Source organism: Acromyrmex echinatior, chromosome 9, assembly GCF_024713525.1.
Source record: "Acromyrmex echinatior isolate Ae372 chromosome 9, ASM2471352v2, whole genome shotgun sequence".
Taxonomy (NCBI): domain Eukaryota; kingdom Metazoa; phylum Arthropoda; class Insecta; order Hymenoptera; family Formicidae; genus Acromyrmex; species Acromyrmex echinatior.
In genome coordinates, this window is record NC_141860.1 from 7,997,576 (window position 1) to 8,010,422 (window position 12,847).

Sequence of the window (12,847 nt, forward strand, 5' to 3'; positions counted from 1 at the left end):
CTCTGCTAATAATGATTTTACGTAAATTCTAGAGCTTTTACTTTAATTTTCTCAACATGAAACACACACACACACACACACACACACACACTTTTTAAACATAGGTTGAGAAGATAAACTCGATATAGTTTCCCCGCGCCTCGCCTTTGATGTTTGCCCTTAGGGTTCAATGGCTTGAATTAATACTTTCCACCCTTCCGGGTGTGCTTAAGAGCCTCTTGAAGATAAGTACAAAGCCACCACGACGGATGCCAGCAGAAAGGGTACTTGAATTTGGGTCTTAATTCAAAATTCTCTTGTAACAAGGGAATTGTAGCAAGGGAATTATCGTATCGTACTATTCTTGATATTTGACAATTATAAAATTTTGTGTAACTTTAAATTGTTTAATACAAAATCGTAAAACTAATATTAATAAACAAGAAATATTATTGTTTAAAATAAAGAAAATATTGTTTGAAAATAAAGAATTTTTTGCTTTTTTCATAAATAAGTTTTATTAAACGCGTATACAGATGTACATTGATCGAATGTAAAAACGATAAAAAATTTTATGCTTTTAAAGAAATGCATAATTAAAATACTTTATAATTATAATTATTTTTTGTAACGTATACAAGGAGATATATTAACTTTTAAGATTGCCTTTTGTTCAATTATTGTTTAAAAAAAGCGCCATGAAAAATTTAAAACCGAATGAATATTCGCTTAGTCGCCGACGAAGGGATGCGTCAACACTTTAAAAGTCTTTTATCACAAACTGGAAACTATGCGTGATAGGAAGGAATGGCGGAAGATCAGGAGAAAAGCAGAGTCTCGTTTAAGCGCGCTTAACGCGCCATTATCGTATTACGTAGCAAAAGTGGCAACGTGGGCATTAAAGGTGCACACGGACAGCCAAAGGTACGCAAGAAGGGTGAGTTTTCGAAAGGGATGAGACGATATTACATTCTGAATAACGGTGCGGATGAAAAGAAGACCCCTTAACCGAAATGCTCTCTTTTCATAGCGCATGCTTCTTTCTTCTTTTTCTCCCATCGCGAATTCGTACGTGCGAACGGTTTATTCGTCGGGGAAAAAAGGACAGAGGTTTTTGACGGACGGCGAATCACCTTTCCCGCCTTATTCTGTAGAAAAGTAGCACAGTTGCGAGCAAAGTGTACGCGCGGGGACACGCCCGGAAATTCCTCGGCTTTGCGAACTTTCGCGTTCGCTTCGTTCCGCCCTTCCGTTCTTCGCCGTTGACTCGTTCTTTTTACCGTCGTTAGTGAGAAAGGATGTAATCGAAGGAAGAACGTCGTGCTGAAGAATATTCATTTCATGATTTTAGCTATTTAATGAAAGTTTAAATTACACGCGATCAATGAGATTAAAATTTAAATCAAATTCATTTAATGATCAAATTTACCTACTTCCTGAATAAATTATAGTAAAGTTATAATAAAGGAGCTTTATCATAAATTATAATTTTGTTACTAAAGTATTCTTATATTTTATATGATTTTAATTAATTTTTTTGATGTTTTTGAAATTACACGTAAAAAGAATATTCGAATGGCTGTTATATGTATAATACTGTTATAATTTCTTGTAAATATTGTAAGTAAAAGTATGAAAGTAACATAATACAAAATTTTTACATAATATATTTTAAATATTTACAATATTTTTTAAGTATTTATTTATACAATACGCATTGTATATTTGTTATATATTTGTCGCAATTCAGAGAAATCAATTTTATAATAACCTTATAAATTTTGTAATCAATTTTATGGCATTAATTTTTTGATTTGCTTTAGTAAATTATCATGTATACGAAATCTTGATGTATATATATATTTTTTATTTTTATATTTAGTATATTTTTATATCTATGTTGACTCTAATACTTTCTGATGATCTGTACGGGTACACATTTTTCCGAAACAAAATTGCTAAAGCTTGGAAGGGATAGTATATAGTAGTACATAGTAGTACATAGTAGTCAGAGACGGACTTAGGAACGGTACTTTATTTCTCAGTTCGAACCCCGAATACCAATCATCGTCTCGTCCATCAATGTCGACGAGAAAAGGTCAGATGGATGCTTTTTCTACGTCGTGGAAAAGGCACGCGAGTTTTGTAACAGTCACGACCTCGGTCTCGGCACGAATTCACAAGCTGGACCATAATTCACTTGCCGGTCAGATCAGTCAGCTGATTAATTCGAGCGAGATTAAAATATCGCTCACGTAAGGTTTGCTATTGTTACGCTGTAACGTTGTAATGCAATTTTATCACGATGTTGACATATTTCACGCACATAGCTGATACAAATCGTATAAGCTTATTGATTAATTCCAAAAAATATAGCCAGATTTAAGAGTAACTTAAATTACACGGTGACAGAATTATTGCTATAATATTTATGCAATTTTCAACCAAAAAATACCATTAAATATTAAAATATTTGATTTTTCTTTAATCGAGATACTAATAGTCTTGAGCTTGGGATTGAGATCGCGAAAAAAATTGCAATGAATTAAATCTCTGATAAGTTTACATAGAAATGAACGACATTGCACGAAATATTTTTACTGAAATTTTTTCGAGGTTCAGGATATGTGTGTACAAATTGCACGACACCGTGCAAATAGTCGCGCGATAGCTGTAGCCAATTCAACGACACAGAACGATGCTAGAGCACCTGTGTCCCGGGGCTTTGAATGGTATTGCACAGGTATCCCCCAAGTGTTTGCGGTCACGCAATGGTTGAATCGGTGGAATTGGTCTGCTGTGCCTTCTTCGTTATCAAAATGCACGTAAATAGACCACGCATACACGTATTCGGAAATGCATGTTGGTATCGTAAAACTAATTCGAATGCGCTCATCTGTGAATATAGATAAATCTTTTCAAGACGTTTATAAAAAATGATCGCTGACGTACACTAAGTAAGTTTTCTTATGATTTTGATAAAAATATTTAATATTGAAGTCGCATAGATATATCCATATTTTTACATTTAACATTGTAAAGTATATATATATATATATATATATATATATATATATATATATATATATATATGTATATATCCATGAATTTAATGCCTAAATTATAATATTAATATAAATTATAATATAAATAATATAATAAAAATTATGTAATTAAGAATAAAAGAATTTGATATTATTTGTAATTTTTAGATGTAACATTTCATACTCAGTGTCGTTAAATATTTCGTAATGAAAGGGTAACGACAGAAGCGACAGTTACAATTTCCTGTAATACAATCGCGCGGAGCTTAGATGCAAGCTGGGGGCAATTTAAGAAGCAATCAGTGTTTATCGAGGGGCGTAAACTCGTCTGAAGTTTTCAGGAGGGTGAGAGAAGGTCTGAAAGCGACCAGTCTTCTATACTGGAAAAGCCCGATAAAGCACGATACAGCGGCTATCCTTTTTTATCCACCATTTATCTTGTACGCCAGTACGTCGTACGGCATCTGTGACGGCAGAAAACGAGCCCGACAACAGAATCGGCTGTTCGTCGTGATTAAAGATACATCTCTTTACCAAAGAACGATGCCTGATTTCTTTTTTCTTTTCTTGTTCGGCCATTATTTCGTATCCTTTATCTCATGAACGATCGGGGTACTTTAAACAGAACGAGATTGTATTGGATTATCTCACGAATGTAACGCAATTAAATCCCCGCGAAAGTGTATTTGAAACTTAAATAGTCTCTTAGGTTCAATTAGTTTAAGCGATTGCGGAAATAACAATTACACATTCTATAGCTTTATAAATGCGCAAAAGATAGAGTAATCTCATTGTTATGATAGCATTTGAACCGTGATTTCAGTTGAATGATTTGCGTTCCATTTGCATCGTACGATGACATATTATTGGACATTTTATCAACCAAACTTCTGATGTCGGAAGAATAATTTCCGCTCTTTGTGAGACGAATCGTTCAAAAAGACTCTTCTATTTCGATTGAAGTTGACCAATAATGCGAATGGGTACAATTACCATGTTGAAATGCGCGAATTAACTCGGTCTGACCATAGCGTGACTATAACTACTTGCAGTCGAGTCTAATGTTCTTCCATTAAAACCCCCATTGTTGCCATCGCCATAAAAATTGCAAGCGACTTGAGAATTTATTTGCTCATCTTTTTTGCATTCAACGAGCTGTTCCGCAAAAATATCATTCTATTAAATAACATGAATAAATATACTTTAGATTCTACTATTTATAATGTTATTTTATTATGAAATAAACTCTTAGTTTTTTTTTTGTAAATCAATGTAACAAAAAAGGCAAGTTTAAAAAAATAAAATAATAATTCTTATTCTTAATTTATTGAGAAAATGAAATAATTATATATAATAATTTCTATATCTGTATAAACAAAGTTCTTTTATAAAAATATAAATTTGTTTATTTATATCAGTGATACTTAAGAAAGTTAATTTACACGAAGATTAGTTTCTATTTTTAATAATTATTATTAATAAATATTTGGTATCGCGGAAAATTCGTGTCGTTTTTTTTAAAGAGATGTTTATAAAAACGACACGAATTTTCCGCGATACCTAATATAATTTATAAATTATTAATATCTCTCTCTAAATTATTAATATACTCACATACGCACGTATGATATTGACGATTATTCTCTTTTTTCAGATTTATTTCCGGGACGCCTTTACAAATGAAGATAGTCATTGAGAAGTGAGTGACACATCAAAGTTTTATCTATTATTTTAATCCTGCAAATCGCACTCAGATTTTTAGCTCAACTCTCGATTTGACAAACGCATTGTATCGCATTTTAAAAAATTCGCTTCTCAAATTCTCGTGAATCCGCGCGATGATTTTTCTTTTTTGTCAATATGTAAGTTCGACAGAGAAAAAAGCAAAATCGAAATCGACAACGCGATTTGTGCGCGCGATGCGACGAGCGTACATGTAAATATTGAAAACGACGGTATGGGCGGATGACGTGACGGTTTTTTCTCTAGAAAAGCAATTACCTGAAAAACAGACATTGCAGCGATTTTTTTCGCGTGCGCACTACTACAAAAAGTTTTATCCATAAATATCCCGTATTGTATTGTGCGTGAGTTGTATATGCTATTTCCCTTCGATAGCAACTTTTTGCGAATTCAGATCTTTCCATCTCGTGAATCAAATCAACATTGTAAGATATATATATAGCTTTTTCCGAAAATCTTTTTGCAATCGGCTACATCGAGATGAATATACATCCATCGAAACGTTATCCATTTACAATAAAAACGTGAATAGAGAAGTAAAATGCAAATTATCACGGAACGGTGTAGATTTCTCTTGAATTGAGAATATCTAAAATGTGAAGAGATTATTTGCTCAAATTGAGATTGATATGTGTCAATTAACAGAATTGAATAGAATATTAGAATTTCCTTATGGGAGATAATTAAAATAATTATCTAATTTGAAAAATAAATGAAAAGTCAAATTCTTTAATGTACGATATTTGTAGTGACAGTGACACTAGAAACTTGAAATTTAGGGTTTTAAGAAATTCGTTAATTGCTAGGTTAATAAAATGGGAATATTTTTTGACGTTTTATTTACTTATCACATGCAAATGTATAATTTTGTTAGGAACTGCAAATTTCAAGAATTTATGACAGAGATATCCAAAGAAAGAAATACTGAGAGAAATGATTTTGTTATAGGAACAAATTAAGAGAAAACAAATGTGATATTTGTTCAAAAAGTGATCGATTTAAAAACGAACGATTGCAAATTAATTCGTCAATGTAATAAATAATCAATAGTATCACTAGCAAATGAGACTCATATATATATATATATATATATATGTGTATGATATATATATATATATATATATATATATATATATATATGTGTATGATATATATATATTGGGGTCTTAAATCGTAAGAAATTGACTAATTCTAGTCAAATATTCTCCCTATTTGTCTCTGCTTGGTCAGTTTTCTACGATTTAAGACTCCACGATCATCTATTTCTATGTAAAGCCTAAGTCTATTCAAAAAATATAGTTTGTTTCTGTTACTACTAATTGATTGGTATAGCAAACTAACAGCAATCACAGCAATCACAATAAATAAAATTTATTGTCATATATTTACCGATCACTTGTTAAAGGTACTGATGGTTTATTAAATTAATAAAATTCTATCTCTCAGTGAAGGAATACTTTCGGAGTTAAGATATCCTTTCCTTTCAATCACTCATACATCTATAGGACAAAGAATAATGTTGTTTGTTTCATTTCCAAGATAGCAATTTCCCGCGCGGCGATGGCATTTGTAATTAGCTTCTGTTGTTTTTTCGTTGACATCGAAACGGCTGCGGTGGCAGACCGTAATATAAAACGATTTTTCCATTCGGCTCGCTGAAATCGAATCAACGTCACGATACGTCCATACATTCTACTGATCACTACGGTGAAGGTTTCTCTTCTCTCTCTCTCTCTCTCTTTCTTTCTCTCTATTTGTCTCGCTGCATGGCGTGCATAAACATGCGTCGGTGCACACGACTGGTAACTCTGTGTGTTCCGTACATGGATGTTGCAATACTACACGAAGCCAGCCTGCACAGCTGGCGCCGGATGAATTTTGGATTTCCTCTGCATCACGCTCATGTCTTTTCAGTGTTTCTCAAACTCCTTTTCCTCTACGAGAGATTGTTTTTATTTTATTTGTTATTCTTATCTATTCCTCATTGAGAATACTTATAATAAATTAGAAGTTCTTTTTAATATATGTGTTTATAATTAATTTTAAATAATATTATCTCTGCTTCTCGAGAATCAATGTAATAATCAAATACAAAAAAAATTCTGCGGATACTCTTAAGTTTTAGAAAGAAAATTAGATTTTTAAATTTACAGTTGGCACAGTTGATATTTTTAAGTTTTTTCCAGTTTAAGAATCACTGAGATATACATTATATATTCAGCTAGAGTTGATCTTATTTTTTTTAGCTATCTAGATATGCATACTTTAAACAAATGCATACATGTGTGCGTTTGTATACTTCGACGCCAAACAGTTGTATAGACTTCGACGACTTGTCTCGTATTTCATCGAGATATGGATATGGTATAGACCGCAGCAACCCGTTGGTTCTCTATCTCGGTATTCTCGCATATTTTCACATCCACGAACACGTAAGATAACATCACAGAAAGAGATTTGGAGACTCAAATATTTTAAAACGGCGTAAGAAATAAGGTTAAAAAGAATAAATTATATTATTATATTTTGGAAAGATTCATTTATTAAATAATAATTCTAAAATAAAATAATTCTAATTGAATTGATTCTCAATCACAGTAAAAGGAATTTCTGAAGAGTTTTGACATCTAAATTTAATTCTCTAAGTAATATATACATACAATCGCTTTAAATATGATGTATCTTTCATATTTATAATAGATTTTAGAAAATTCTATTTTCAATCATACAGAAATGTTAATTTTGAATCAAATTCTATATTAAAAATTTTTTTGCATACTGGACAAGTCATTGCACTTAGATTCATCATTGAGACGCCATGCGTTCATCACCTTTAACTTTTGAATCTTTGCTGCCATGTTCACGATTTATGTCACTGTCCGTAAAATATGTGATCGTCCGATGCGTGTCTATCGTGTCAGAAACACGTCATCCACAAATTTACGTGAATTTACGCGATTGTCAAATCGAGCCATTCAGAAAAAATGTAAAAAATGTTTTTTTTTTAAATCTTTTGCAATACTTGGGCAATATTATGGTCGAATATTTCTGCAATATTATCGCGAATAAGCTGTCTGGACCGACATACACATTCCAGCATCAAATAATAATTTATTATTTCGTTATTCGGAATTTGTTGAAAGCTATTTTCTGATAAAAGCTTTCAAAAACTTTAATTTTTTTTATATTAATCTCTATTTAAGCGTGTTATAAAATATATTATGCATTACAATACATAAATAATTATATACATAAATAAGTATATTTTAATTCAATTATCAATTTTCGTTGTAAAAGTAATTATCTGTATTATTTCTACATTGCAACATTCTAATTAGATGACAAAAATTCTGTTCAGAATTAACAAAATGAATTGCTAATTTTGAAAGTTGTTTCTCGTAATTATTTTTTATAATAATTATTTATAGCAAAGATTTGTGCACATTTGTCGGCATTTCATAAATAAAATAAAACTTTTTAAAATCTTTCTGAACGGAATATTTCAAACAAACAGAGCTATATGTATTTATTTGTTATAATAATTATTAGAAAGATTCAGAAAGATTTAAAAAAAAATGTATTTTATTTATGAAATAAATACCGACAAATGTGCACAAATTTTTGTGTAATTCTGACACGATGCATATAACAAGTCGTATTAAATCGAGTTAAAAAACGCATTTCTCTTATTGTTTGCAAATTTCTGAGTATGTACCAGGAATGGATAAGAGAATCAAGTCACTGCAATATGTATTCGCAATATAGAACGTATTTCGATGGTTCGCATTTCGCGAAGCAGCAGCGCATTTGGGAGCGCTGTTTATTGGCTGCCGTCATCCCTGCGGCATTAACGGTATTACATGTACGATTATGGGATTATTTGTTATTGACAATGAATTGATCACTTCATGGTCGTGGATGCCCGATTTATTCGCGTCGAAACGCGCGTTCGCGATTCGCGATACCGTGAAACACGATCTTCTCGTCGAAACAGCACGGTGAATGGATGAATTGGTCGCGTTGCTAAACTTACGCCGGTGAATTAATCCACCAGTTATACGTCGGTTTTGATGCGGTTATGTTTCTGAAATTGCGTGAGGCAACAGTTATGTAGGAATATAATCGAAGGATTGGATGTACTAGCATAGTAAACCTAAAATAGAGGAATATTGTAATGAGAAAACAACAATGAAAAATTGATTAATCGTTAATGAAGTCTGATATTTCCTTCACATAATTGTTTGTGAATTTCTTTTTTAATATATTATTTTTTTAAAAAGTTGCTTATCACTAAGAAAAAAATACTTAAAAATTTATTTATGGATATAATGCTTATTTCAGAATGAAATAAATCATTTAAATATGTTTGTGACAATATTATTTTACAATTTGAAAACTTGTAATACATATTATAATTTTCCTTTTAATTACTTTGTGTGTTGTACAAATTCTTCTACTATATTTAACTTTGTGAAACTATATGTAAAGTTAGATCTGTTAAACATATATGTAAATGTATAGTATTCTTTTTTGTATGGTATTTCTCGAGGCAGTTATCACTTCGCTTATCGCTCGAATCGACTTTAATACGATCGCCGCGATTACGCAACCAAAAGGAACGATGTTTAAGAATTTTCCCCGTGCGTGATTTATCGCGCAAAATCCGCGAGAAACGCCCCGGCCGGGAAATAATGTTACGACTGTGTGCTACGGTGGACGTATCCACCTCTGGACAGTGCTATAAATCGTTCTGCACCCATAAAAGACTAACTCCTCGTTTATCATGCGCTTTTCTGTCTGGTATCTCCGGCCGCCTGCGGAGAAATATCTCTCGCTACGAGAATACGAGAGCGTACGAAGGGAATCTGAAATGGTAAGATCCGCGTCATTCTTACGGCACACTGACAAATCCCGGTATACGTGAGGGCTACTTCCTCCGCTAGGATGCTATACTCTTCTCTTATATACAAACTACTCGACCATTAGTATCGAGGATTGATGGTTTCATTATGGAGCTGCGGAATTCAAAACGTTTGCGCTCTGGTCGCAAGTCACTTTCATTTACACACACACACACACATATATATATAATACATACATATTATATCGGGAAAAATAAAATACCTGAAATATAAAGCTTTGTTAGCTATTTTGCTGCGAAAAATAATTATCTATATTTATTGTTATTAACGTTTACTACATTCATTAATCTCATTTATCATCTCATTTATCATTAATCTCAAATCCCATGATGATTACGATGTCAGGAGAGGGTAGAAATCAGATCGCTACATTTAGTCATTAAATTGTGTAAATCTCATGTTGCAGTCAATCCATAATTTGTACTGAATTTGTAAACGAAAATTACAAAGACTTTCTCCCTCACAGAACTATAACTATAGTGATGCAAAGCCATAGGAATTACGATGCTGCCGGAAATTACACTGTCACGTAGAAAGAATTACGATCTCTCTAAAATTATTGTTGTTCACTGAGACTCGTAAACATCTGAAGTAATTCGACGACAACAGATAAAAATGAGAGCTTCGATGATGCATAAAATAGTCGAGAATTGAAACAAGATTAAAGTAGCGTTTTTCGCCTAGAGATTAATTCATAAAACAGCACAACAACTATTACGTTTCTGTATCTATTTTCAAGAGTTTACATTTTTCCTCCACATGTCCGAAACATTCAAATAAACTGAATTATTCTCAGGAAAAATCGTAAAAGAGCACAAAGCAGAACTTTATTAATGTGAAATGAAATTATATTCCTAGCGGAGATTCTACATATGTACATGTTCTGTACATACAGAGGACGAGAATATCCCATATTATATTACCGTCGCACATTCCTGAATTTATTTAGATTTCAGTTAATGCGTCATAAAGCAAACATGTAAAACATGCATAAAATGAAACAAAATGCATAACCGCAACTTCCAGGCACTATTCATGCTAAGGCTTGAATAACGCGTCTGCTGAAATAAAATTCATTTGAAATTGTCCGAAAAATAGGATCTCGTTATCTATTTATGTTATTGAAGCTCCTTTGTAGTGAGAGCGTAGGGTTCCTCCTTATATCTTCTGCGCTACATTCTGCAGAAAAATGGTTGTGCGAAAATGCGCGCTGGTACATGTACGTACGCACCAACCATAAATCGCATGACACACGTAAATGCTGTTCACTTCATTTTTCATATACTACAGTCTCTGCTGGAGCGAAGCGAATAAACATAGACGCACCATTATGAGGCTAGCTCTCATAGGTAGGACTGCATAAAATGTTGCGAAAAAAATGTATTTTGCATGCGGAATATTAAATATAAGCTGCGGAATAGTTTAAGAAATGTGTTTTCATAAAATGCAAGACGTTGTGAAATTCTAAACACAAAACTAGAGATAATTATCTTGATTATTTTTTCCGATTAATTTATCATACAAATTGCGAAATTTATTATATTTATGACTATATTTTATTTTATGACTACTGAATTAGTGATTAATTAAAAATTTTAAATATACCATATTTTTTAAAAATTTGCAAAATGTATGTGCTTTGTAAATACATATGTTATAATTATATCTATTTTTAATTTAATAATAAATTTAATAATAAATTTAATAATTTTTTCACTCTTGGAAGAGAATAGATATTTTATATTATTTCATATATCAGTTATAGATATCATCGGGTAATCGTTAAATATCTTTACATTTCTATAGTACCGTCGTTTTAAATGTAACTTGATATTTTGATATAATCTTTTAATATTTTTTCAATTATGAATTTTTTTTTATACGTACTTGCTGGATGTATAAGCGGATTCTTTAATCGTGCTTATCCAGTCTCTTGTAAAGCCTGCTGAGTGCGAGCTCTTTGATAGACGCGCCTACCAAGTTCGTTAAGTTTGTGCGTAATTTACATACATGATTAAAATCCGTCTGATTACGAGATGCTGTCAGCTCGTTTCCGCGGACTAACTAGTCCCTTTGTGACACTCCATAACTGTAATTCAGCAGAGCTGAATCATCACTCTATCGAGCGATTCGAATATAAATTTTTTGCTATGCCAATGTAATTTCTCTCATTAGTTATTACTACGCTGATTAGTTTATGGCGTGCAATTTGAATTCAGCTTTCGAATGAGCAAACTAATATAACGCGTAAAGCGAGATGTATGAATTATGCAAATCACGAAAATATACTAAACATTGCGTATTTTGCTCTGATTATAATTTCTCTGATAAACGCGCGGAAACTTTTACGTTTCCTAATTTTTGTATGCAAATAAGTTAGATTTTTAAGAGAAAGAAAGTTTTTTTTTATTTCTAGTAAATTTCTCTCTCCAACTGTCTCAAGTTTTTTTATTTAATAATATATATGTACTTTTTAAATTAAATAATAATTAATATAAATTTGTAGTTTTTCTACTAATTATTAGTAGAACGACTACTAATTATGATCACTGAGATTCATATAGTGAGCTCAATTTTTTAAGTATTTACTAATAATTGCCTTTGTAGCTTTATTACGAACTTGTTAATTTTTTGGCGTCTAAAATATCTTGTATTAACGCAAGACATGATAAATTTAAAGGAACGCGCGTTCGAATTAAATGAGTATGTGGTATACCGATACGGTAACGTTTCTAGTGGATGCACGAACCCATCCCTCAAGCTAGCGTGTGTAATTTACATGCATAATTGAGGCGGGAGGGGGCTTCGTTACGAAACCGCCGCCGTTGCCCCTCTTGCGCAGCCTGTTGATTACTCCGCGATTCTCTCGCACTCGTCGCCCCTAATTAGTAGTCGAAATAACGCCCCGGCTGGTGCTCGTGACTGACTCGTGTTTGTAGCCTCGGGGTGTTACCCATATCCGTTAATTATCCCCGTTGCTGCTCGTCCAGTGCGTTCGTTGTTGTATCCATGGCGAGTGGATGCATTAACCATTCGTACAGACGTATCTTTTTTTCTTGTAAACGGAAATTCACAATAATTAATTGTTATTATAGATTAATTATTAATTACATAGTAAATTGATTTATACTTCCGTAATCGATAACAATTAGATTAATA

The 12,847-nt window shown here is 32.3% G+C and overlaps 1 protein-coding gene across 2 annotated transcripts in view; it reads right to left on the bottom strand.

Annotated features, from left to right (window-relative positions):
- LOC147908553 (uncharacterized) overlaps positions 1 to 12,847 on the bottom strand; it is a 99,322-nt gene that overhangs the window by 68,778 nt on the left and 17,697 nt on the right. Inside the window, exon 3 of one of the 2 annotated variants that reach the window (XM_087409299.1) lies at positions 7,000 to 12,743. The exons of the other annotated variant lie outside the window; for it this stretch is intronic. Coding sequence (XP_087265425.1) covers positions 12,714 to 12,743 — 30 coding nt within the window. The 3' untranslated portion in view covers positions 7,000 to 12,713. Of the gene's footprint in view, positions 1 to 6,999; positions 12,744 to 12,847 lie in introns of those variants that run through there. 2 annotated transcript variants of the gene reach the window in all.